The sequence below is a fragment of the Myotis nattereri genome, assembly GCF_964212035.1.
Source record: "Myotis nattereri genome assembly, chromosome: 15".
In the NCBI taxonomy this organism is placed as follows: domain Eukaryota; kingdom Metazoa; phylum Chordata; class Mammalia; order Chiroptera; family Vespertilionidae; genus Myotis; species Myotis nattereri.
In genome coordinates, this window is record NC_138090.1 from 7,114,614 (window position 1) to 7,140,152 (window position 25,539).

Sequence of the window (25,539 nt, forward strand, 5' to 3'; positions counted from 1 at the left end):
GGTCCAAGGCAGGGGAGGGGGCTGGGCTGAGCAGAGAGAGGGAGCACATCCCCCAGCCTCCCTCCCTCCCCCCCACCCCCCCTGCACACCCCACCGGGAATCTGAGCACCTACAGCTACGAGCAGGCGCTTTGCCGGCCTCACTAGCCTGTCAGCCCAGCCCTGGTGCGTCTGGGCCCTGAGCAAATATCCGCCGCCTAGTAGGTGGATGTGTGAGCTCGGCAGCAGCCTGACAGCCCTGAGCCAGGGGTGTGTCCCAGGCCAGACCCTGCTTCCAGCAGCTGGACCTCTGGGTCACAAGCAACCGCCTGCTGTTTCCTCCATAGGAAACAAAAGGAGGCAGATAATAGAGATGGAGGAAGAGATAGAGAGATAGAGCTAGAGAGAGAATTAACAGATGAGCTGATGCAAAGGGAGAGATCAGAGAGGGACAGATGGAGAGAGACACAGCCCGCCTCCCCACACCCGCTTCCCCAGCCTGCGGACAGGAGGGCAGAGCCCTGGGACGGTCCCCCTCCCGGAGCCCCATCTCCACCATCACGTTCCCGCTCTAGCCTTGACTTACTAACCAGCGGGGAATCGCACCCCTCCCCACCCGCACCCTGCCAAGGGGGCTTTGCAGCCGGTCAGGCACATTCTACAGATGAGAAGTTAGTCCAATGAGACCCTCCCCACGGCCCCGGGGCTGCTGACCTGCCAGATGCCAAGTCGGGACCAGCAACAGATGAAAGACAGGAAGGGGGGGCCCTATTTTAAGCAAGTCACCGTGTTCCTGGAAGGGAAATCCTGGGGTGTGGACATCACAGCAGCTGAGCCACAGGCTTTGGTTTGGTGCACACACTTGGTGGGGCTGAGGGTTTATCCTCACAGACCTATGATTCTCATGCCAAGGATCTCAGCTCCCTCCCCCCAACGCCTTGGAGTTGCCAACCTGCGCTGAGGAAGAGCAGAGGGACACCAGGGTCTGAGGGCCTGGGTTCAAATCCCGCCTCTGCTACGAAGGGGCTGCATGTCACTGCGCCTCTCTGAGCCCGCTTCCTGCTCCGTAAAATTGAGATTGAGTCCTTGCCTCGTCCTGAGAGCACTAAGTGAGGTGACGAAGTCTAGTGCCCCGCACGATTCAGGGGGAGGTAGTTGGCTCCCCGAGACCCCCTTCCTTGGCTTGAAGAGAAACCAGGTGGAGCCCTTGTGTAAAGCCTGTATGTGAACTAGGAGGTCCGGGGTCCAGGTGTGAAGGTTAAGGCTCCCTTCTAGATTCCTTCTCAGCTCTGTCAAGTGCACAGCCCCGTGTGGGGACGAGGCATGGAGGCTCTAAGAGGCCCACCAACCTGCCAAGGATCAGTTCCTCACCCGCTGAACCTATAAGGCGGGGGTGGCAGCAGCTGCCCCACAGCGTTGATAAAGGATTAAATGAGACATTGGCTGAGAGGGCTGCCTGGTGCCCGGCCCGCCTGGTCCCTCAGGAATGTGACTGGGCCAGAACTTGGCCTTGGCCATCACCTTATCAGGCCCTGGGCTGCAGGGCTCATCGGGGTGCTGCAGGATGGGCCCCCCCACCATCACCACCATGGCTCCCCGATTCTCTCCACTCTACCCCAATTTATTTACTCCTAGTATGTTTTTATTACAATGTAACAAATATACAGGAAATTAGAAGACCTACTTATTCTGTGCTCTCTGACAGATAATATCAAAAGACAAAAATTATTCACAAATTAATTTAGGAATACAATGCAACTTCAATAAAGATTCCAAATGATTCTTTAAGACTTTTAAAAAGTTATTCTAAAATTTATATGGAGGCATGTAGGCCTCACATAGCTACCTCAACATATATGAAAGAGGGCATAGAAGGAAGACTTGAACTACAGATTCTTTAAGAAATTATTACAAGACCATAATGATAAATCCAATATGGGGTTTGTGCAGGGATAGGCATGAAGACCAGTGGAACAGAATAGAGGGCTCAGTGGCAGACTCATGTCCACTCAGGAGACATAATGCATGACTAAAGTGGCATCACCAAGAAGGATGAACGATCCGATGATGGCTTTGGGAAGTTGGCTCATTATATGGAGACAAATAAGACAGAATCTCTCCCTAACCCCTCAGAATTTGGACTAGGCTGGCTGACCCCAGGGGTGGGCTTCAGGCAGATTCAAGGTCTAAATGGAATGCCAAAATTATGACGTTTTAATGTAGGAACATATTTTGCAACCGAAGGGCAAAGAAGGACTTCTCAAGCAAAAATTCATAAGCACAAAACATCAGACTCAAACCTGGCAAATTTAATCACATCAAAGTTAAGGTTTTCTGCTTAAAGAAGGACACCCAGGGATATATTAGAAGACACGGGACAGAACACGGGAAGACATTTGCAACATCGAAAACCAGAGAGGAACATCTGGAAGTCCTGCCAATCAGAAGAAGGACGTCCCCAGTAAAGAGAAATGGGCTGAAGTCTTAAGGGACAATTCAAGAGAAGGAAACACCTAAAACGAACACATTAGTACATCAAGACACGTTTAAAAGCACGAGAGACACACGTTTAATAGGGATACCGGAAACTGGCAAACGTTAGGAAGCCAGATAATACCAACCGCTGGCAGGCGCGAGGGTTCTAGGCTCCCTCACGCATTGCAAAAGGTGGGGAGCGGGTAGGTTTCAACTGCCTGGAGAAAAAACGGGGTGCTGCTGCTCTCCCAGGTCTTAAAGGGACAGGCCCACGGCCTGTGTGGCACTGTCCGTTGTGGGAGGGAGTTGGTCCGTCCCTGTGAGAGCAGGGAGGTTATTCACGTGGATCCGTGCCGTGGACACACAGCAGCACAGATGGGTCTTGAACAAAGTGAAAATAAAAGAAACAGGAGGTCTGAATGCAATATTACTTACACAAATTAAAAACAGCAGCGTGCAAAACAATGCTCATGTGGGTGGAAAGAAAAACACCCAACAGAAAGGGTGCCTATCGGGAGCAGGGAATGGGAGTAGGTGTAGGGATAGAGGGAAGTAAATAAATTTACAAAGGAAATGAGATGGTGCACGGGGGGGGAGGAGAAAGAAGCCTGTCTATGTTTCATCCACCAGCCCAACGCGTCACTGGCTTCCCACCTCCTCGTCCCTCCTGCCTTCACCCCGGTGAGCTGCCCACAGAGCTAATCGCGGGGTGCGCACCGGGACTGAAGTCCGCACGCGGTCTCCTCCGTCTAATTTATCCTTCGCACGTTATTTCCCATGGCTGCCTACTGTTCCAGCTGGAAGAAAAGAACCCTTCTTTACTGTTGAGAATTGAGGTCAGCCCTACCGTTCAACCAGTCACAGCAACTATACACCCTTGTCAGGACGGCTGCAGTGTTTCCCCAGTATTTCACCCCCGAACCTCCACAGGGCGGCAGTGTGACTTTTGTGGGTCCCTTTTTCTCCAAAAACAGAAACGGGAAACGTTTTAACCATGGCTGTGCGTTTCAACTGGCTCGCCAACATTCCTGAAATGTTAACGATCAGCTCTTGGGAGCTGGCATAGGCTGGTTCCAGCCCACCGCTGGCCAAGGAACCTGCAGCCCAGGGCTTCCGGGCCCGGACCTGGGTAGTGACAGAAGACTACATTTCCCAGAAGCCTCCTCTCCCAGGAAGGCCCTCCGCTTCAGAAAGCCGTTACTATGGAGACAGACTAAACAGATAGTACAGGCTGTCCTAGGAGGGTGAGAGGGGAATAGGGGACTGAGGGTGGCTGGACCCTGCCTGGCAGGGAGGGTGGGGGAAGGTGCTGGTGGTAAAGGGGCTTCTTCAGCCCTGACCTCTGTGTGTGTGTGTGTGTGGGGGGGGGGGGGGAGAGGGGGCGGGGGCGGGGGCGGGGGGGGGGCGGGGGGGGGAGGCAGGAGGGGCTGGTGTTGGGGAAGAAGAGGTTGCTTCTGGGGAGGGTGTAGAAAATGACGTGTGGGATGGGGGACGCTTCTGGGCCTCGGGGCAGGGTCCAGGGCACTTTGAGGCCGGAATGCCCTCTCCCTCTCCAAACTGCACTGTGGCTGGCGAGGCGGCCTGATATGGGGAAGGAAGTCCTACCGGTTCTGATCCAGCTCTGCCTCTGATGACAGTGTTCTGTGACCGTGGGCTCAGGCCCCGTCTTAGCTCCTGCTCTAGCTGTAAGCCCCTGCTGCCCACCGACACCTTGGCCCTTTCCACATCCTGCTTCTTTCCTTACTTACCATCCTTCCCGCCCCGCACCCCCCCACCCCCCCACCCCCGCCCTGCCTCCCGCACACTCTTCTGGGATTTCCCCATCTCATTTAGGCCCTAAAGTGCATGGATTTCAGAAATATACCCAGATCGGCTATTTACTAGCTCTGTGACCTTAGGCTGTGCTCTTAACCTCTCTAGGCCTCAATTTTTTCATCTGCAAAGTGCGTATCATAATAGTGTCGGCCTCACAGAGTCATTGGAGGATAAATGACCTTATCTCTGTAAAACCCTTAGTTTGCATGGGAAACTGTAAACACCTGATTATTATCGCTGTCTCCGAGCTCATGGTCTCTGTGTCCAAGAAGCAGACGGGGCTGTGCTGCTTGGCTGCTGGGCTCAGTGGGAGGTTCGCCTGCAGGGAACTGGGGTCTTGAACGGGCCTGATGGACACAGGGCCTCAGGTGTGATATTGACCCCCCGGGACTCAGCTGGGTTGACCTCCAGAAAAGCAGCAGACGCGTTCAGCTCCTCCGGAGCCCTACAGAATGTCAGACCTGGATGGAAAACACCTGTCCCTCCTTTCATAGTATGAAGGGGAAACTGAGGCCCGGAAAGGGGCAGGGAATGGTTCAAGGGCCCTGCAGGAGCTGGGAGCAGAGCCTGGTTTTCCCCTCACAGCTGGTGGTCAGTGACTTGCCTCCCCAAGAGGCCCAAGTAGGGGTTGGATCAGGGAAGTGGGGCCCAGCCTTTACCTCCAGGTCCCTTTGCCCTCCTGGCCCTGGTCACCCCAGGGGGTGATGACAAGTCTGGGGAGACCTTGCTCTGTTCTCCCCAGTCCTCACTACCCCTCCACCACCACATTCTTTTTTTTTTTTTAAATATATTTTATTGATTTTTACAGTGAGGAAGGGAGAGGGATAGAAAGTTAGAAACATCGATGAGAGAGAAACATTGACCAGCTGCCTCCTGCACACCCCCTACTGGGGATGTGCCCGCAACCCAGGTACATGCCCTTGACCGGAATCGAACCTGGGACCTTTCAGTCTGCAGGCCGACGCTCTATCCACTGAGCCAAACTGGTTTGGCCCACCACCACATTCTGTGCATTGGGTCGATTTTCCTCCTCTTTGGACCTTTGCCCTGTGTGTTGTTAAAAAAAAAGAAAGAAGAACATCTTTGGGGTGGGGTAATGGAAAGCCATGAGCTGGGAGGCGGGCGCTGAGATGGTGTAACAGGAACTGACTTAAACAAGCAGAGGCTGTTTCCTCACACGATGGGAAGTCCAAAGGTGCTACTCAGGCCTCACGGCGCCTCTTGGGATCATGGCTCCCCTGCCTCTTCACTCTGGCAGCTTTGGTCCCCACGAGTGGTTATCTCACGGTCATGCATTGGCTGTACCCCTGCTTTATGACCCTGTCCCAGGCAGGAAGAGGAGAAGGGCCAAGCGTCTGTGCCAGCTGGGCTCACCTCTTTAATAGGTAGCAACTTGGATTCACATCTCAGCGCCCAAAACTGGGTTCAAGTCACAGCGCTGACGCTAGCTGCAAGGGAGGCTGGAAAGCTGAATATTTTAAATTGGGGCTCTGCTTATGGAATTGGGGGCTGGATCTTTGGGTTGGCAAGTAGCAGTCCACCTCAGCAAACCTTGGCTCTGGGACCATGGGAAGGCCTTTCCCAGGGTACATATGGCATCTCGGGTGGCTCTCAAATGACCTCATCCTATGGGCGACCCAGGGGAGTGAAAGCTGTATCAGCTCCCCCCACACACACACCTGCCCCCCACACACACACCTGCCCCTGGCCCAGGTGAATTGGTGGCAGCCCTGCTTTTGCCCGCTCTGTGCCTCAGTTCCAATTCTAGTGACGTTAACTTTTATTTTGTTATATTCCATACCACCACCTTACTATCATGAATAATTTCTTTAAGCCAATTCACTTATTGGCTTAATAAATATATTTAAGTAGGAAATTCTATAATACTACAGTAATCCCTTCAGCATTAGCATTAGCATCATGCTCCACAGAAAGGAGATACGGTGAGGCGTGGCTCAGTGGCTGAGCGTCAACCTATGAACCAGGAGGTCACGGTTAATTCCCAGTCAGGGCACATGCCTGGGTTGTGGGCTCGATCCCCAGTGTGGGGCGGCCAATCAATGATTCTCTCTCATCATTGATGTTTCTCTCTCTCTCTCTCCCTTCCTCTTTGATATCAATAAAAATATATTTTTTAAAAAGATGAGAGAATAAATATACGAGAAGGCAAGCAATGGTAGTAAGTTGGGCTAACTCTCTCCTGCCCTGACAGTGGTTCTCAGCCTGTGGCCTGCTTTTCCTTGTTTTAAGGGCAATTGTGATGCTAGGAAGGTGTTAGAGGCATGTGAGCACCAAGCAGACTGTCTCCTCCACGGAAAGGAAGTGTAAGGGAGACTCAATTTCCCTCTCCATCATCTAAGCCACCGAGAACACCCCCTCTCCCCCAGGGACACCGGTGGTCTTGGCCGCCCTTTCCTGGTCCGAGGTTGGCTGTTCTGAGTGCATCTATCCCTCCTGCAGAGACTTCACCTCTGGAAGCCAGAGGCACGCCAGAATGGAGGTCCTGAAGGAGAAGGTGGAGGAGGAGGAGGCTGCCGAGCGGGAGGACGCGGCGGAGAGGGGCGAGAAGATGGCGAAGCCACCGCCGGAGACGCGGAAGGAGGAGACCCCCATGACGCAGGAGATGCTCAGAGACCTGGAGAAGAAGTTGTCGGACATCAAGATCGCCATCCCGGATACGTGCGTGTCGGGTCGGAGCAGGGCTGGGCAAAGGAGGAGCAGGGCCGAATGAGGAACCTGGGCTGGGCGGCAGGACCAGGGCTTAGAGGGGGCTAGGCCGCTAAGAGCGCGGGCTCTGGCCCTAGTCGGTTTGTCTCAGTGGGTAGAGTGTTGGCCTGTGGACTGAAGGGTCCCGGGTTCGCTTCTGGTCAAGGGCATGTCCCTCAGTTGCCGGCTCCATCCCTGGCCCTGGTCGGGGTGCGTGTGGGAGGCAACCAATCGATGTGCCTCTTTCTCTGTCTCCCCCCTCTCCCTTCACTCTCTCTAAAAACCTTTGGAAAAATATGATTAACAACAACAACAACAACAAAGTGAGGGCTCTGTTTTCAGACTGCCTGGGCCAAGTCCCCACTCTGACTCTCTATAGCTGTGTGACCCTGGGCAAGTCACTCAACCTTTCTGTTCCTCAGTTCCCTTAGCTGTTTCAAAGGGCAAGCGCTGATCATGAGGATTAAACAAGGAGGGGCTAGAGCCCATGGCAGCCGAGGTGGATGGAGGGTTCCGGTCCAGGCCTCAATTCCTGAGGACTAATTAATGCCATCCCTCCTATGGGCACAGGGTCATTACCAAGGACACCAAGGTCACTGTCGACACCTCCATGCTGCCTGCCTCCTACCAAAGCAACACGCCCAAGGAGGAGCACCTGCTGCAGGTGGCAGACAACTTCTCCTGCCAGTATAGCCACCTGTGCCCGGACCGCGTGCCCCTCTTCCTGTACCCGCTGAACGAGTGCGAAGTGCCCGTAAGGCTGGGTTGTGGAAGGCGGGGGAGGGGGCCCCATAGCAGCGGGTGGAAGGAGGTGGGCCATGCACAGCCCTGTCCTGGGCCAGAGCTTAAAGATAGGGAAGGGCAGAGAAAGAAGACAAAATGCCCAGGACGGGCCCCAGGACCTGAGCCCTGGGCTCCTTCCTTCCAGCCCTGTAACCAGGGCATGTCCCTGAGCCTCCTCTCTGCGCCTCAGTTTCCCCATCTGTCGATGGAATGGCAGAGGATGAACCCCAAGGCTGCAAAACAGCAGCCCGCAGGCCGGCAGAGACGCACAGACTGTTTTATTGGGCCGCATGGCGATTTTTAACCTATGTCTGAGCAGCATTGGGGGCTCGGGGATTCTCCCCTTATCTCTTACCTGCTGATCCCAGGCCTGCACGCCCCCTGCAGCCGTCAGCAGGGCCTTAGGTGGGGCCGTGTGAGATCCAGTGCTGGTGGGGCCTTCCTGGAATCCATAGGGAGACCCCGGAGCCCTGGCCCACTGGCCCCGGGTGGCGGAGCAGCCCCTGAAGGACCCTAGTAGCACGAGGTCCCCCACACGGGGCAGTGGCCCAGAGCCAGACAGGCCCAGCTCCGCTGCCGACTGTGAACCTGAACCAGCCCGTTTCCCCTTGGAGCCTCGGTTTCCTCCTCTGTCAGTGGCACCTGCCTCACGGGGTCACAGGGGGTCGGGGAGGGGGTGCCAGGTGTGGCGGCTCTCGGTGGGACGGTGGGGATGGCGGGAGGCACCGATTCATCACGGGTGCCCCGGGACAGCACACGTTTATCCTGGATCTGGGCCGGAAGGGTTTGGAGGAGTCCCTTTCTCCAACTCCCAAGGCCCGGGGGGGGGGGGGGGGGGGGGGGGGGGGGGAGGAGCCCGAAGCCCAGAGAGGCCTCCAGAGCGCCCCCTGCCCCCAACCCGAGGTCTCTGGCTTCCTGGGAATGCCAGGCTCTCCCCCCAGGTGAAATATCTCCCCCCCCCCCCCGCCCCGCCCCAACCCCCCTTCCCCGCAGAAGTTCGTGAGCACAACCATCCGGCCCACACTGATGCCCTACACCGAGCTCTACAACTGGGACAGCTGCGCCCAGTTTGTTGCGGACTTCCTCTCCATGGAGCCCCTGGCCGACCCGCTCAAGCCGGTAAGCGCCACTCTGGGCTGCATCGCCCGCCCCCCTCCTCCCCCCGCCCCGTTCCCACCCCACCAGTGAGGCCTCGGATGGGAAGCCAGGCAAGGGTGGAAAAAAGGACTCAGCCCAGGAGTCGGTTTGGGGAGGGTGGGGGCAGGGCCCAGAGAGAGGCAGCCGCTTACCTAGGGTCGCACAGCAGGCCTGGTCTTCGGGCTCCCACCGCTTTGCCTCCTTGGCCTCTCTCTGCCTTTGAGCCTTCCCTCCATGACCCCAGGAAGCAGGGAAAGGAAAGAGGGAGGAGGCCCCGCTGCTCAGGGACCATGGCCTCATCTTTGCGCTTCTGGCTCAGTCGGCTTCTGGTTGAGAAAGGAGGGAGGGAGGGAGGGAGGGAGGAAAGAGAATAGGTCCACAGTGAGACTGAGGAAGGGACCAGAAGGAAAGGATGGGGAGAAGGGGAGAGGAACTTCGGGATAAAGCCATGAAATTGCCCATCAGAGAGCGTGAGACCACAGCTTCCACAGTCCCGGGGTCTTGCCCATCGGGGAGCCCACAGCCCCTGAGAACTAGAGGCCAGTGTGGCCGGCTCTCCCCGCACGCGGGGTCTGTGGTTCTCACCCCGTTCTCAGCGGGCTGCCCAACCCCACAAAGGAGAGGACCCTGTGGGGGTCTGGCCTGCATGGGTGCTAGTGCGCAGCCCTGATGCGTGGGGAGGACAGGCCCGGGGCTGCGGCCGGCGCTGCTGACCCCCCACCCCCGCCACGCCAGCCCACGCACCTGTACTCCCCGACCACCGTGCTCAAGTACCAGAGGGGCAACTGCTTCGACTTCAGCACCCTGCTCTGCTCCATGCTCATCGGCTCCGGCTACGACGCCTACTGCGTCAACGGCTACGGCTCCCAGGACCTGTGCCTCATGGACCTGACCCGGGAGGTGTGCCCGCTCACCATGAAGTCCAAGACGGTAGGCCAGGCTCGAGGGGTGCTTCGCTGAAGCAGCGTGTCCCGGCTCCTCCCCCTGCCCCGGTCACAGGAACCGGCTCCCTCACCACGGAGCTCGGGTTTCAAACCACCAGTGATTTCTCTGACCTCCGCTGCTTTTGAAAAAATTTGTTTTATTGATTTCAGAGAGGAAGGGAGAGGGAGAGAGAGATAGAAACATCGATGAGAGAGACACATCGATCAGCTGCCTCCTGTACACCCCCCACTGGAGAAGTGCCCACAGCCAAGGTACATGCCCTTGACCAGACTCAAACCTGGGACACTTCAGTCCGCAGGCCGACACTCTATCCGCTGAGCCAAACCGGCTAGGGGTAACCTCAGTTTCTTTACACACACAGCCCAAGTCCCCACAGTGGCTGTCCCTCTCCCCTTGTAACAGTTTCAGCTTCTGTGTTCCCCAGGAGGTAAATTTTGTGAATGCCACGTGGCTTATTTCAAATTCCTCCACATGTACCCTGCATATTCGATAAAAGTCCATGCAGGCACCTGGCCGACGTGGCTCGGTGGTTGAGCGTTGGCCTAAGAACCAGGAGGTCACGGTTCAATTCTCAGTCAGGACCCATGCCCAGGTTGTGGGCTCAATCCCCAGTAGGGGGCGTGCAGGAGGCAGCCGATCCATGATTCTCTCTCATCGTTGATGTTTCTATCTCTCTCTCTCTCCTGTTCCCTTCCCCTCTCTGAAATCAATAAAAAAATATATATTTTTAAAAGCCCATCCAGCCGTTTTCAGCTAAGGAGAAAACAGGTAAATGGGTATTTTGCTCTCCCGTCCCCAGGTTAAAAAAAAAAAAAAAAAAAGGCCCCTTTTTAACAGCAAGAAAAGAAAAAGTCACCCGCCCTTGAGCAGGCGGCGGTTGTTTTTATGTCTGTAAACTGAGATGCCAAATGACCCCCGGCTGCTGTGCACACAAGAAATGCCCTTCAGTGGATTTCACTTTAGGAACCACAAAAGCATCTCTTTCCTTTGGGGAATAGCCGCACGACAGGCAGATAGTGCTTCTCGTGACCTGGGTTGACACCAAAACTCGGTGATCAGTGTCAGCCCTGTGGATGTCTGCAGCTCGGGGACCGGGGCCTGGGCACCCAGCCTGAGACGCGTGCACCTGTGCGACACCCGGGCGAGCACCTGGCGGCCCCGGTGATGCTCTGGTGGAGGGAGGCACCAGGTGAGGGCCTCGCTCTCTCGGGCCCACCTCCTCAAGGAAGATGGAGTCTCCCATCCCTGCTTTTGGCTCCAAAGGCCTGTGAGCTCACACGCGGGCCTCTTAGCTGAGCCAGCATGTTGATGATTAAAATGTTACCAATGCTGACACAGGCAGAGGGCGTCCCAGCGTGTGAGCCACTTGTGCCCACAGACTTGGGCGTGCCTTGGGACAGCGTGGCACGGGCGGCCTTCTCATTTGATTTTACACGTGGCCAGAGTGGCTCGGCTCGTAAATGGAGACCCCGGGGCCGAGGCTCGGTCTGTCCGGCTCTAAACCAGGGAGGGTCGCGGTTTCTCCCTCCAAACTTCCACGAGCCCACTGCACCCACGTCTGCCGCCTCTGCGGTGTTCTCTCCCAGATATTTTTCTTGCCACTGATCTCTCTCTCTCACTTTCTCTCTCTCTCTCTCTCTCTCTCACACACACACACACACACACACACACACAGCAAACTCTTACTTTATGTCAAGATATGAAACCCTTGCCCAGCCAATGTGGCTCAGTGGTTGAGCATTCCCATCAGGGCACATGCCTGGGTTGTGGGCTTGATCCCCAGCAGGGACGTGCAGGAGGCAGCCGAACAGTGATTCTTATCACTGATGTTTCTATCTCTCCCTCCCTTCCTCCCTAAAATAATAAAATAAAATAACGCTATGAAACTCTCCAATGGCAAAATCTGGAAAATCTGACTCCTGACAGTTTGGCCCGCTCTCCAGATCACAGCTCATGCGGACATCAAGGCCGGGGAAGGGGGGCGGGGAGGGGCTAGATGTGGAGGAGAGAAAACCACATCTCCGAGTGCCGGGACTGGTGGGCACCTCCCATGGCATTTCCCTGTCTTGTCAGAAGACTCCTGGGAGAAGATTCTGTTATTCCCATTCCCATTTACAGAAGAGCCCGCGGTTAGGGACGCGGGAGGTCACGGAGCTGCAAGCGAGAGAGCTCGCAGGCTCCAGGCGCAGCTGTGATCGATCTCCTGGGCCCAGGGGTGGTGGTTCTCGGCCGCTGATGTTCTTCTCTTGCTCGGTGACAGACAGTCCAGAGGAAGCAAGTGGCGCCACCTAAGAAGTACGCCGTCAAACCCCCCAGGGACCTGACCAGCAGGTACGAGCAGGACCAGGAGAGGAAGAAGCAGGAAAAGATCAAAGCTGAGGAGGAGAAGCGGCTGAAGGAGGAAGAGGAGCGCCTCAAGGTGGGTCCACGGTCCTCGGCCCTCAACCCCTGAGCTCAGCTCTCGAGCAGGCGTTTCTAGGAACGGGAAAGACACAGGTCATGGAAGAGATATGTGTATGGACACCCAGGTCCAAATCCCCTCCCCTACCTCTCACCACCTCGGCCTGGCCACTGGGAATTTCCCGTTGGTGGTCAGCCAGCTTCTGGTGATAGATTTCTCATGGCAGAGCTTTGCTGCCTGAGCAGTTCTGGTGTCTGCCTCATTCCAGACTCTCTCACTAAAGACTCACCTACATATGCTCTCCCATCCATCCTCAACCATCCACCCATCCATCCACCTCTCCATCCATCCATCCATCCATCCATCCATCCATCTCTCCATCCATCCATCCATCCATCCATCCATCCATCCATCCATCCATCTCTCCATCCATCCATCCATCCATCCATCCATCCACCCATCCATCCATCTCTCCATCCATCTACCCATGCATCCATCTCTCCATCCATCCACCCATCCATCCACCTCTCCATCCATCCATCCATCCATCCATCCATCCATCCATCCACCCATCCACCCATCCATCTCTCCATCCATCCATCCATCCATCCATCCATCCATCCATCCACCCATCCACCCATCCATCTCTCCATCCATCCATCCATCCATCCATCCATCCATCCATCCATCCACCCATCCATCTCTCCATCCATCCATCCATCCATCCATCCACCCATCCACCCATCCATCTCTCCATCCATCCATCCATCCATCCATCCATCCATCCATCCATCCACCCATCCATCTCTCCATCCATCCATCCATCCATCCATCCATCCATCCACCCATCCACCCATCCATCTCTCCATCCATCCATCCATCCATCCATCCATCCATCCATCCATCCATCATTCCTCCCATCTCTCCATCCATCCTCCCATCTCTCTATCCATCCATCCATCCTCCCACCCATCTATTCTCCAATTTCTCTATCCATGCTCCCATCTCTCCCTCATGCATCCATCCTCCTATCCATCCATCCATACATACATACTAGTATATACATACATACAAACATACATCCTCCCATCTCTCCATCCTCCCATCTCTTCATCCTCCCTTCCTTCCTTCCTTCCTTCCTTCCTTCCTTCCTTCCTTCCTTCCATCTCTCCTACCCATCCACTTGCTTCTACCTCCTTTCTTTCCTTTCCTCCCATATGGTGTTTACTGAGCATCTCCTCTGGTTAGGCACTAGGGATACAAGAATGAACATGACACAGTCACCCTTCTCCCAAAGGGAGGCAGACAAGGAAGCCATATTGTGTCCCACTACCTTTCTTTGGATGAAATCTCACCACAAATCACAACACAGAAAGCCAGTAAATCCCAGCTACCCTAGCACTCCAAAGAGCCCAGTTATAAATCCCAGATCAAGGCAGTCCCTCCCACTTTATTGATAAGAAAACTGTCTGAAAGGTGGGATGATATTCTCATACAGCCAGCCAATGGGACAGTCTGGATCAGAACTCAGCTCTCCTGCCCATTCCCTAGCCCCGGGGAGATGACCCCGCCCCTTCCCACCCACGTGGCCCATAGTCACCCACCTGTTCTGTGCAGGAGGCGGAGAATGCAAAACCCGACCCCCTGTACGGCCTGCGGGTGCACTCGTGGGTGCTGGTGCTGTCGGGGAAGCGCGAGGTGCCCGAGAGCTTTTTCATTGACCCTTTAACGGCACGCAGCTACAGCACCCAGGACGACCACTTCCTGGGCATCGAGAGCCTGTGGAACCACAAGAACTACTGGGTCAACATGCAGGACTGCTGGAACTGCTGCAAGGTGCTGGGCAGGGGCCTGCGTGGGTGTGGCAGTCGGGTGGGGGGGGGGTGACCTGTGGCAGAGCTGGCCACCAGGCCTGCAGGGCTGCGGACTTTCCCCAGAGCTGAGTCTCCAGAGCCCACTCCCTTCTGCTGGGACCGTCTCTCTTTCGATCTGTGTATCCTGTACAGTGTGGATGGTTAGTTTGTCTGAATGACCTAAAAACATTGTATTGAAATGCAGCGTACCTGGCAGAAAAGTACATCCACCCTAAGTGTACAGCTCAAAGAATTTCCATAAACATATATGTACTAGAGGCCCGGTGCATGGATTCGTGCACCGGTGGGGTCCCTCAGCCTGGCCTGCGCCCTCTCTCAATCCAGGGCCCCTCGGGGGATGTCGGACTGCCGGTTTGGGCCCGAGGGATGTAGTGGTGCATGAGGCGGCAGGCGGCGGGGAGGAGCCCGAGCCCCGGCTAGGTGCTGAGCCACTCCCACTCATCCCAGCCCCGCTGCTCAGTAGCACCACAGCAGCGCTCGCCGGCCATGAGCCCAGTGTCAGACGCCCATCGATCAGCTGAGCTGTGCTCCTGCTGTGGGAGTGTGCTGACCACCAAGGGCCAGCTCCTGCATTGAGCATCTGCCCCCTGATGGTCAGTGCGCATCATAGCGACCAGTCAACCGGTCGTTCGGTTGCTTAGGCTTTTATATAGAGAGATATACTAGTATATAACCTCAGAGCCACTTACGTGAGTTGAAGACACACGCAGCTGTTCTGAAGCCTTTGCCCTCCCTCTGGGACCTGACTCTGGGGACAGCATGCCACCCTGGGGAGGTTGACTGGGATGTGGGGTGCTCCCCACCTGCTGGGAGTTACCTGGCAGGTGAGCCTAGGCACAGGTGGACTGGGATGAACAGAGGTGGGGGACCCAGGCCACGGAGGAGAAACCCCACCTGCCTCCTCTGTGCAATGCCACGTGTGCCTGCCTGCTTCCCTTCCCCCTGGTGTGAGTAACACCCTAAGGAGGGCTTTTTACAAGCCTGCCATCGCCCCTCCCATAACCTCTCACTGGCTTGTGTTTGCTCTGCACACTGCCTGGGATGCCCCAGGCAATGCAGAATCGCCCCACATCCAGACCTATCCCAGAGAAGACAGTGGGACTTCTTCGTGGGAGACTGAGCAACAGAAGGGGGGTTCCAGCCCCCCTTGGGGCCTCGGTTTCCCTGTTGAGATGAGGAGGGTGGGCATGGACTCACAGGGGCTGTCGGAGCCCACTTTGTGCCCCTCTGACCCGGGGCCCAGGCCCCTGCTGTGCCCTGTGGAGCAGGAGGGGGGTGTGAAGGCTGTGGGGTGTGCTCAGCTGGTCTCCTCCTCCGTCAGGACTTGATCTTTGACCTGGGAGACCCTGTGAGGTGGGAGTACCTGCTTTTGGGGACCGATAAGCCTCACCTATCGATCCTGGATGATGATGATGATAACCTGATGGATGATGATGACGTAGAAAACCTGGTGAGTCTCACCTGCCTAGGGGGCTGGGGGCAGGGGGAGGTGAGGGGCTTCATACTTGGTCTTGGTTCAGGCTGGCCTGACAAAAGTCCTGCTAGCATGCATGCGTATGGGAGAGGACAGTCCAGATAGACTGATTATAAGTTCCTCAAGGGTCTGGATTATGGCCTCATTTTATAGATGGACAAACTGAGGCCCAGACAGATCCAATGACCCAATGGGGTAGGGGAGGGCTGGGACTTGCATTCAGGTCCTGTCCCTGCCTCCCCCCCACCCACCCCCCCCCCCCCCCGCCCACACACACACATGATCCTGTTCAGGGAGTATGCCCTTGGAGCAGGCTGCTAAGACCCCCTTCACAGGCCCGGGAAGGCCCTCACTTCTGGGCCTTTCTGCAGAGCCACTGTGACCTCCCCCAAGCACTGCTAGGCCTTTCTTGTCCGTCCTATTAGTCCTTCTGAAGGTCACTCACCTCGGGCCTTCCCCCAGCCACCAGCATCCCTCCTCTGATCTCCTAGTCCTCCGGGCAGATCGGCAGGAAGGCCTGTGTGTGAGGTCAGGGGCCCAGAGGCCTTGGGGGTTGGCTGTGACACCTTGGGCGAACTCCCTGACCACTGCAAGCTTCAGTTTCATCCTCTGTATGTCAAGTGGAGAAGTGGGGCCAATGGGTCAGTTATAGTCATGGAACTAATAACAGGTGCATTCATTGGCTAGAGCGGCCATAACCAAGTACCACAGGCTGCGGGGCTTAAACCAGAGAAATGTATTGCCTCACAGTTCTGGAGGCTGGAAGTCCACGACCAAGGTGTCAGCAGGGTTGGTTTCTTCTTCTGGGCTTGTGGATGGCTGTCGTCTCCCCGAGTCCGCATGGGGTCTTCCCTCTGTGTGTCTTATGTCCTAATCCCCCCTTCTTCTAAGCATCCCAGTCAGGTTGGATTAGGGCGCATCCTAATGACCTCATTTTACCTTAATTACCCCTTTAAAGGTCCTGGGGGCGAGTTCATATGGATTCTGGGCGACGCAATCCTACCATAGTGATAGGTAACCCTCGTATGGCCCTTACTGAGTGCCTGTCGGTGCTGAACCTGAATTAACTTGTCTAAATCTCCACAACCACCGGGAGAGGTGGGTACTAGCCTTACCGTTCATGGTGACCATCATCCCCTTTTACAGACAGGAAGGCTTACACGCAGAGGGCTGAAGTAACTTTACCCAGAGTTACACAGCCAGTCAGTGACAGAGCGGGGATGTGACAGCTTGGCTCTGTACTCTGGGTTCTCCGCGGCGACTCTGTTCCATCTGCTGGAACTGCTCGAGGACAAGGGAGACCATCGGTGTGACGTGCGAGGCACAGCAGTGTAGACACCCGGGAAATTGTATCGGACATATTCAGTGTCCTCAGCTCTGGGGACCCGACAGTAAATCCGGTGCACAGGCGCCCCCTGCTGGCCACGAGGGGTGGCCCGATGAGAGGAGCAGGCGGCAAAGGCCTGAGCCACGTTTGTGGGTGAAAAGCTTTAAACTGAGAACATCTTTTTCAGGTTTCTGTGGTCCCCTAGGTAGAGGACCACTTGTCTAGGCCAGGCCTGATGGCACAGTTGGGGGAAATCAAGGCTCAGAGAGAAAGAACCAGCCAATAAGGACAGCCAGGCAGTGTCCCCAGCTCTCTGTGTGCCTTCTACCCCTGAGCCCTCCCAAGGCCCCAGTTGGGAAACGGAGGCTCAGAGCGGTTAAGACTTTCCAGGGACCCCTGAGCTGCTGTTGGGTGGAGGCTGGGGAGTGGGTCCACCTGACTCCAAGCCCCTCTAACCAAGGGCCATGGCCACATTGGTGCCTCTGACCACCGAGTGCAGGGGGCGTGCAGGGCAGGGGTGCTGCTGCCCAGCCAGGAGCTGCAGGGGTGGTCCCAGCCCCCCGGGAGCAGGCCGCTCCCCTTCCTCCCTATCTTGGGTCGCACCAGGCCAGGTCAGACCTGCCCTGACTTCTGGCTCCCCTAGGGGAGCGGACACGCCACCCTGGCTTGACCTTGGGCGAGGGGTGGGGGAGGTGGGGGGGTGGGCAAGACAGAGGCTCCGCCTATCACTTCTGACCCCGCCCCGCCTCTCCCAACAGGGCAAGGAGGACGAGGATAAGGGCTTCGACATGCCGCACTCCTGGGTGGAGCCCATCGAGATCTCCTCCGAAGGTGTGTCCGTGTGTGTTCGCTCCCCCTCCCCAGGGCCTGGGCAACAGTGACCCAGGGGGACGCCAGCCAAGGCTGCCCTGGCCCCTCAGCCCCTCACTCCCACCCCTTCTGCTTCCTGCTGCCCCCTCCTCGTCCTTCCTTCCTGCCACGCACACTCAGCTCTGCCGGGATGGAGGGCCCACCAGCCATAGGTCCGCCATCACTGCCCTAGGCTATTCCAACAGGGGGAAGGGCCAGAGACGTGTCATGAGAACCAGGGCGGGGAGCACCTGGCTCCTGGGGTGGGGGCCTGGGGTGGGTGGGGGCATCCAGGAGGAGGTGTCCTCTGAGCTAAGTTGTGACACTTCAGAAGGAGCCAGGTTAGGGCAGGAGGGGATGGTGCTTCTCCCAGAGAGATCTGCGCAGGCAAAGGCCTGGCAGTGTGTGTGTGTGTGTGTGTGTGTGTGTGTGTGAATGGGGGGGGGGGACGGGGCGGGGCGTGGGTCCTCTGGTCAGGCTCAGATCTGAGAACTCCGGGGCAAGAACCACTCCTGGAGTCCACTCTCCTCTGCACCCCCACCCCCAGCAGGCCTGGGGCCGGGAGGAGCTCAGCAGGCAGCTCAGTGGACAGGGGCTGGCTGAGGGCTGAGGGGGGTTGGCCCCCCTCCCCCTGATCTGGCGAGGTCCCTCACCCCAGCCCACCCTGTCCACAGCGTTCGAGACCCGCTGCCCAAACGGGATGAAGGTGATCCAGTACAAGAGGGCCAAGCTGGAGAAGTGGGCCCCGTACCTCAACAGCAACGGCCTCATGTCCCGCCTCAGCACCTACGAGGACTTGGAGTGTAAGGGGGGGCAGCCGGGCACGGGGCGGGGGGCAGGTCCCCCGACGTGCTGTGGGACGTTTGGCACATCACTGACGCTCTGTCGGTGTGAGTGCGGGCGGGCGCTGCTGGGAATGGGGGGGTGGAGGCCCGGGCAGCGGGCCTGGCTGCAGCCAGCACCACTCGGCCACACAGGCACCAAGTTGCTGGAGATGAAGGAGTGGTACCAGAACCGGGAGGACATGCTGGAGCTGAGGCACATCCACAAGGACACGGGCCTGATCATCGACTACTTCAAGCCGGGCCATCCCCAGGCTCTGCGTGGTGAGTGGACCCCATTGCCGGGCCAGTCAGGGCCCCCAGCGGGGCCTTCCACGCTCCTCAGAGCGGCCCCCCACGCGACTGGCGTGTGGCGGGAAGAACCCGTGTCTGTGTAGCCACAGGGGCCTCCTCCAGCCAACCAGGTGTGAGAGGTCAGGGAAGCACAGAAGGTGCAAGGACATGTGACAAATGTTCCTCCAGGAACGTGAGAGCAGGGCCACATGCTGATGCCGTGGTTGGGGTCAGGCGAACAGCAGGGCCACGGGTACAGGGGGGTCAGGATGCTGAGCAATAAAACCAGCAAATGCTCCGACGAGGGCGATGCAGTGGGCAGAGGCCGTGGAGGCCGTGCCCATGACCGTGAACGCTGGGAAGGGAGAAAACATAAGGTCAACATACTATCTCCTCCCCACACCCCTCAGAGAAAGGTCAGCCTCACTTGGTGGTTGAAATAAAACAAATAAAACTAGCCCACTAAGGGACCATCTTCCAGCACTCACGTCATCGTCAAAGATGAAGAAATGGCCGGCCCCACAGGGAGCGAGCAGGTGTGCAAAGCAGCAGAAGTCGCCCCTGTCGCTGCTGGCAGGACAGCAAATTGGCACAACCCTTCCCCAGGGCAGTTGGGCAAAGTAACCAACACGAGCCTTAACATATCCGTGCTTTGTGCACAGCAGTGCAACGGCTGAGAATTTGTCCCCAGCAAGTTATGGGCAAGAATGCACGCTGCAGATGTTCGTCACGGCGTCGTCTGGGATAAGAAAGAGGCTGGAAACCGCCTACCTACCCCACAGGGGGACATGAGTTCCAGCCCTCAGGCTCCTCCGTGAGGTCAGGGCTGGGGTATCCAGCGGGTGGCCAGAGCTCCTGATGCTGACCCCGCCGCCTCCCCCTCCCGCCGCAGTGCACTCCTACATGTCCATGCAGCCCGAGAACGACCGCGTCATGGAGTTCTACGAGAAGGCCCGCGTGGACGGCCTGATAAAGCGGGAGGAGACGCCCAAGACGATGACGGAGCACTACCAAGGGCGGCCCGACTTCCTCGCCTACCGCCATGTCACGTACGGGTCCAGGGTCAAGAAGGTCACGCTGAGCAGCGCGGAGTCCAACCCCCGGCCTATGATGGTAAGGGCTTCCTGGGCTGGGGACCGGGTGCGCGGACAGGCGGGTGGCCCCGGGATGGGGTCAGCCCCGGCTCCAGAGGGATGTTCCCCATCGGTGCCCTCAGCCACGAGGCCAGGGAGGTGTCGTTTCCTCACTCTTATAAGAAATGCACACTCAGACTAAACATTTAGAATATATGGGAAAATATAAATATATGGAAATATATAAACATAGAGAAAAAATATAAAGGGGAAAAAAGTAAAAAATATCTCAGAATGGCATCTCTCAGATATTATTACATAAGATAGGTTTGGTTTTATATATATATTATTGATTTTTACAGAGAGGAAGGGAGAGGGATAGTTAGAAACATCGATGAGAGAGAAACATCGATCAGCTGCCTCCTGCACACCCCCTACTGGGGATGTGCCAGCAACCAAGGTACATGCCCTTGACCAGAATCAAACCGGGGACCTTTCAGTCTGCAGGCCGACGCTCTATCCACTGAGCCAAACCGGTTAGGTTAGGTTTGGTTTTTAGGGTCTTTTCTAACTTAATTGAGATATGTGTGTGTATGTAGGTAGAATCCCTGCATCACCCACTTACTATTAAGTGGTGCATTTTTCCCCCTCCATATCATTACAAATTCTGTGACCACTGAATTGAATGGCTGCATACCAAAAAAACCAACCAACCAACCAACCAACAAAAAAACCTCTCTCTAGCACAGTGGTTCTCAACCTTCTGGCCCTTTAAATATAGTTCCTCATGGTGTGACCCAACCATAAAATTATTTTCGTTGCTACTTCCTAACTGTAACGTTGCTACTGTTATGAATCGTCATGTAAATATCTGATATGCAGGATGGTCTTAGGCGACCCCTGTGAAAGGGTCGTTCGACCGCCAAAGGGGTCGCGACCCACAGGTTGAGAACCGCTGCTCTAGCAGGAAGGGATGTCTAGTCATAGAGACGGCCACCTGGAGGGGTAGTGAGCTCCCCACCTCCGGAGGTGAGCAAGCGGAGTCCTGTGGCGGGAGCTAGAGAAGACATCCGGCAGCACACAGGCCTGGCGTGGCTTGGCACTGAAACCTACGGGGCCCCCAGAACCGTTGTCTGGCTGGGGGGGGGGGCTGCTCCCCAGGAACCCCTAACTGACCCCAGGTTCCAGTGTCCCCGCCCTCGGGGGCCACACAGAAATTCCCCTTCCCCGCCACCCACCCTCTGCACGTGCTGGCCTCACAGAAAATCACGGAGCGCTTCTCCCGCAACCCGGCCAAGCCCGCCGACGAGGACGTGGAGGAGCGCGTGTTTCTGATCTCGGAGGAGCGCATCCAGCTGCGCTACCACTGCCGCGAGGACCACATCACGGCCTCCCGGCGCGAGTTCCTGCGGCGCACCGAGGTGGACAGCAAGGGCAACAAGATCATCATGACCCCCGACATGTGTCTTAGCTACGAGGTGGGCCTGGGAGCCGTGGCGGGCAGGGGCGGCGGGCGGGTGAGGGGAAGGCCGGGTTCCCGGCCGGGAGTTCATCTCTGCCCCTGGGGAAAATGAAGAGCTCCCCTCCCGGGGTCCTTCTCTTTGCAGCTCTTCTGAAACTCTTACCCTTTCCCCAGAGAAAGACAACCCAGCAGGCCAAGACCACTCCCTAACCCCCCAGGCCCCGGCAGCGCACACCCCAGATCCCGGGACCAGCGCTGGAGGAGACGATCCTCTCACCTCCTGGGCCGGCTCTCCTAGTTCAAATCCCCACTCTCCTGGCTCATTCTTCCGAGTCTCTAGTTTCTCTTCTGTTATTATCTGTGTTTGTTTTTTAAAATAATTGAGTTGCCATCAATTTTGTTAAGGGCCTTTTAATATATATATATTTATTTTTTTTATTGATTTCAGAGAGGAAGGGAGGGGGCGGGGAGAGGGGGGGGGGGAGAGAGAGAGAGAGGAGACATCAATGTTGAGAATCATTGATCAGTTGCCTCCTGCATGCCCCCTACCAGGGATCAAGTCCGCAGCTCCGGCATGCGCCCTGACTGGGAATTGAACCATGACCTCCTGGTTCACAGGTCGATGCTCAACCACTGAGCCACACCAGCTGGGCTCATGTTTGTTTGTTTTTATACATGAGGAAACTGAAGCCCAGAGAGGTTAAGCAACTTGCTTGAGGTCACACAGCTAGAAAATGACAGGGGGAGATTTGAACCCAAGAGGTCTGGCTGCAGAGTCCGTCCGCGACCCCAGCCGTTGCTGCCCTTCTGTCACTGTGGCCGCTGTTGCAGGTGGAGCCCATGGAGCATACCAAGAGGCTGCTGTACCAGTACGAGGCCATGATGCAGCTGAAGGAGCAGGAGAAGCTGTCCAGACATCAGGCCTGGGAGTCGGAGCTGGAGGTAGGGTCCCCTGGGAGAGTGGGCAGGTGGGAGGTGGCAGGGGTAGGGGGGTCCCTTAACCATGCCCTCCCCCACTTGCCAACTCAGGTGCTGGAGATCCTGAAGCTTCTAGAGGAAGAGGAGGAGGCGCACACGCTGAAAATCTCCATCTACGACACGAAGCGCAATGAGAAGAGCCGGGAGTACCGGGAGGCCATGGTGAGCCTCGTTTCCCTGCCCGGCCCTGACTTTTTCTGCACCCCCTGGGCCTCCTGGTGATGAGGATGACTAGGGATTCTGCCGGGAAGCCTTCTCTAGGGGGCGAAGTCATTGACCTCATTGTGGTCATTCTTGCTGCTGAGCCGGCCATTTCTATGTTTCACCCCAAAGAGCACTCAGGACCCAGGCCAGGTCTCCCCCCACCTCCAGGGGCTGAGGCCAACCCAAGGCCTCTTCTGCAAGCGGGAGGAATGAGGAATGTGTGCCCACCTCCGCCTGGGGCTCCCCTCGAGCTCCAGACCTGGCCATGGGCCTGAGTTCTCCGTCCCTTGCCGCACGGGGCGTTCAGGTTACCCCCTCAGGTTGCACGGCCCAGCCTGGGTTCGAGGCCAGCTTCTACATCTCCTTCACCAACCAAGGAGAGATTTCTAAAAACAGTTGGAGGTTGGAGAAGCAGGACAGGGCATCAGATGGCCGGTTCTCAGACTCCCAGGGATGGGCACCGGCCCCCACATCTCGAGCCCTTGTCTCCCAACACGAGACAGAAGGCTCTGGGGTGAAAGGGGAAGAGGGAGAGCCTTACTGGTAGTTTTTGATTCAACATCATGAATAACAACCATTTCTCACCATTTACTGAGTGAGCACCGACTGAGCGTTAGGACGATAAATTCAAGGACATAAATTCAAGGACGATAGAGAGCTGGCTGCTACTAATCACTGTAGGTACAAGAGACAGCACCCAGGCTGCTCTGAGGCCTCGTCCCAGAGGCACCAGACACTGGGCTCTGGGTTTGAGGACTGGCTTTGTGTGGTCACATGTTGATGCAGAGCTGGCTGGGAGGTCTCTGCAGCCCCTGCTGGTCCGGCTGACTTTCCACCCCCCACCCCCCCCAGGAGCGCGTGATGCATGAGGAGCACCTGCGGCAGGTGGAGGCCCAGCTGGACTACCTGGCCCCGTTCCTGGCACAACTGCCGCCAGGAGAGAAGCTGACGCGCTGGCAGGCCATTCGCCTCAAGGACGAGTGCCTCATGGACTTCAAGCAGCGACTCATCGACAAGGCCAACCTTATCCAGGCCCGTTTCGAGCGGGTACGGCCGGGGCCCGGGTAGAGGAGAGGACCTTGGCATCCTCATCTTGAAAACGGGCACAGGGCTCTTTGCCCCCCACGTCATAGACGTGGGAGGGACCCATTGCTGGGAGTTTCCAGATGACCAACTTGTCCTCCCTCACTCTTGTTCATTGGGTGGAAGGGTGGATGAAGGGATGGATGGATGGACGGACGGACAGACAGACAGACGGGTGATAGTGGGTGAATGGATGGGTAGTGGATGAACAGGAGGATGGATGCATGGGTAGATGGAGGGCTGCGTAAATGAATGAATGGTGGGTGGTTGGATGGATGGATGGATGGACGGATGGTGCATTGTAACAACTTCCAGTCCTTGATGCATTTCTATTGGTTGAAAGTATACCACGCAGTTCCTATGCATTATCTCATTTAATCTTCACAAGGAGCTCTGTGTGGTGGTGGTGAGTGTGTACAACGGCCCTCGTTTGACAGACAGAAAATTGGAAGCTCTGAAAAGGTAGCTGTTCCAGAGCCACACGGCTGTCTCAGTCTTGAACCCTGCTCTGACCCCATGGACTTGATATCCTTCTAAACACAACCCCAGGGGCTCCCACTCAAGGCATTTTCTGGCCTCGCCTCTGCTCCTCTGACATCTGTGGATGGTGATTGCGGAGTCAACCCTCCTGGGTTCTCTGGTGACCGGGGGTCTCAGCCTAAGACCTGGGTGCGGGTCAGCCTGCATCACCCCTCCTGCGCTCTCCTCTCCGTGCCTGTGCCCGCAGGAGACGCAGGAGCTGCAGAAGAAACAGCAGTGGTACCAGGAGAACCAGGTGACCTTGACCACCGAGGACGAAGACTTGTACCTGAGTTACTGCTCTCAGGCCATGTTCCGCATCCGTATCTTGGAACAGCGGCTCAACCGGTGAGGGGGGCAGGGGAGCCCGAGGGGACCCACTAGGAAGCCGGAGCGCCAGCTCTGTAACCCCACCACCACCTCTCGCTCCTCCCTCCCATCTCAGACACAAGGAGCTGGCCCCGCTGAAGTACTTGGCTCTGGAGGAAAAGCTCTACAAGGACCCACGCCTGGTGGAGCACCTGAAAGTCTTTTCTTGATGCCCCTCCTGCACCTCTGGCCCTTAGATGCCCCTCCTGGGGCTTCAGCCTCAGCTGGCAGAGAGAGAAACCTCCCCCACAGCCCAGCCCGTGTTTCCTGCAACCAGCTAATGACCTCGGAATCAGGTGCCTGGCCTCACTGCCACTCCACCTCCCTGCGGCCCCATCTCTCCCTGCTTCTCATGATTTTTCTGTAAATAAACACACTTGTGATTTGCAATTTATACCTCATTTCACAAGCTCCAGCACCAGCCTTTCTCTCCTTCACTTCTTTATCTATATGTAGTCCGGGACCAACTTCCTCTACCCACCTTGTCCACCTTCCTCCTTGACTTCCTGTCCTGTCCATTGGGAATGCTGAGCCTTTGCAATACCTCCGCAGGTGATCTCAAGAATTATGTAGCCTAAAATGTCAATAATACTGAGGCTGAGACACCCCGCTTGGGCTCAGTGGAAACGAACAAATGACAACCACGTGAATGATATGGTTGCATTTCTCAGGGGGACTTCTGAGGACCTGAGTATGTTCAGATGGTGAAAATTCACCGACCTCGTACCCTTACAGTATATGGGGTATGTGTGTTATACTTCGTTATAAAGTGTTTCAAAACGGTGATCATGAATCTAATCATGCTTTGACTTCCATTTAACAAGAAATTCAGAGGAAAAGGAACAAGGTAAATGACGCTAGAAGGGAAAAGTCCGGCAAAATTATAATGTGGGACAGTCTACAAGGTAAACGGCCCAATCTCTTCAAAAGATCAAAGTCATTAAGTAAGGGGGGGGGAGGGGGAGATGAAAT

General features: G+C 56.5%; 2 protein-coding genes across 2 annotated transcripts in view; both read left to right on the plus strand.

Moving 5' to 3' along the window:
• The window catches only part of NLRC5 (NLR family CARD domain containing 5), a 940,085-nt gene that overhangs the window by 442,701 nt on the left and 471,845 nt on the right, over positions 1-25,539 (plus strand). The gene's annotated exons all lie outside the window — the stretch shown is intronic.
• DRC7 (dynein regulatory complex subunit 7) lies at positions 6,748-25,352 on the plus strand. Its single transcript, XM_081106807.1, has 17 exons — positions 6,748-6,947; positions 7,545-7,728; positions 8,751-8,876; positions 9,630-9,824; positions 12,100-12,258; positions 13,858-14,076; positions 15,436-15,564; positions 17,674-17,746; positions 18,439-18,567; positions 18,742-18,870; positions 19,772-19,992; positions 21,215-21,430; positions 22,246-22,356; positions 22,444-22,554; positions 23,449-23,643; positions 24,407-24,546; positions 24,644-25,352. Exons 1-17 carry the CDS (start codon positions 6,763-6,765, stop codon positions 24,735-24,737), a joined length of 2,616 nt encoding a protein of 871 aa, XP_080962933.1. The 5' UTR covers positions 6,748-6,762; the 3' UTR covers positions 24,738-25,352.

What these genes read in the sequence shown, in the direction of transcription:
- DRC7 (XM_081106807.1), top strand. Translation starts at nt 6,763, where the DNA reads ATGGAGGTCCTGAAGGAGAAGGTGGAGGAGGAGGAGGCTGCCGAGCGG. An exon ending in ACATGTGTCTTAGCTACGAG is followed by an intron (nt 21,431 to 22,245) that starts GTGGGCCTGGGA and finishes CCGCTGTTGCAG; the next exon opens with GTGGAGCCCATGGAGCATAC. An exon ending in GGGAGTACCGGGAGGCCATG is followed by an intron (nt 22,555 to 23,448) that starts GTGAGCCTCGTT and finishes CACCCCCCCCAG; the next exon opens with GAGCGCGTGATGCATGAGGA.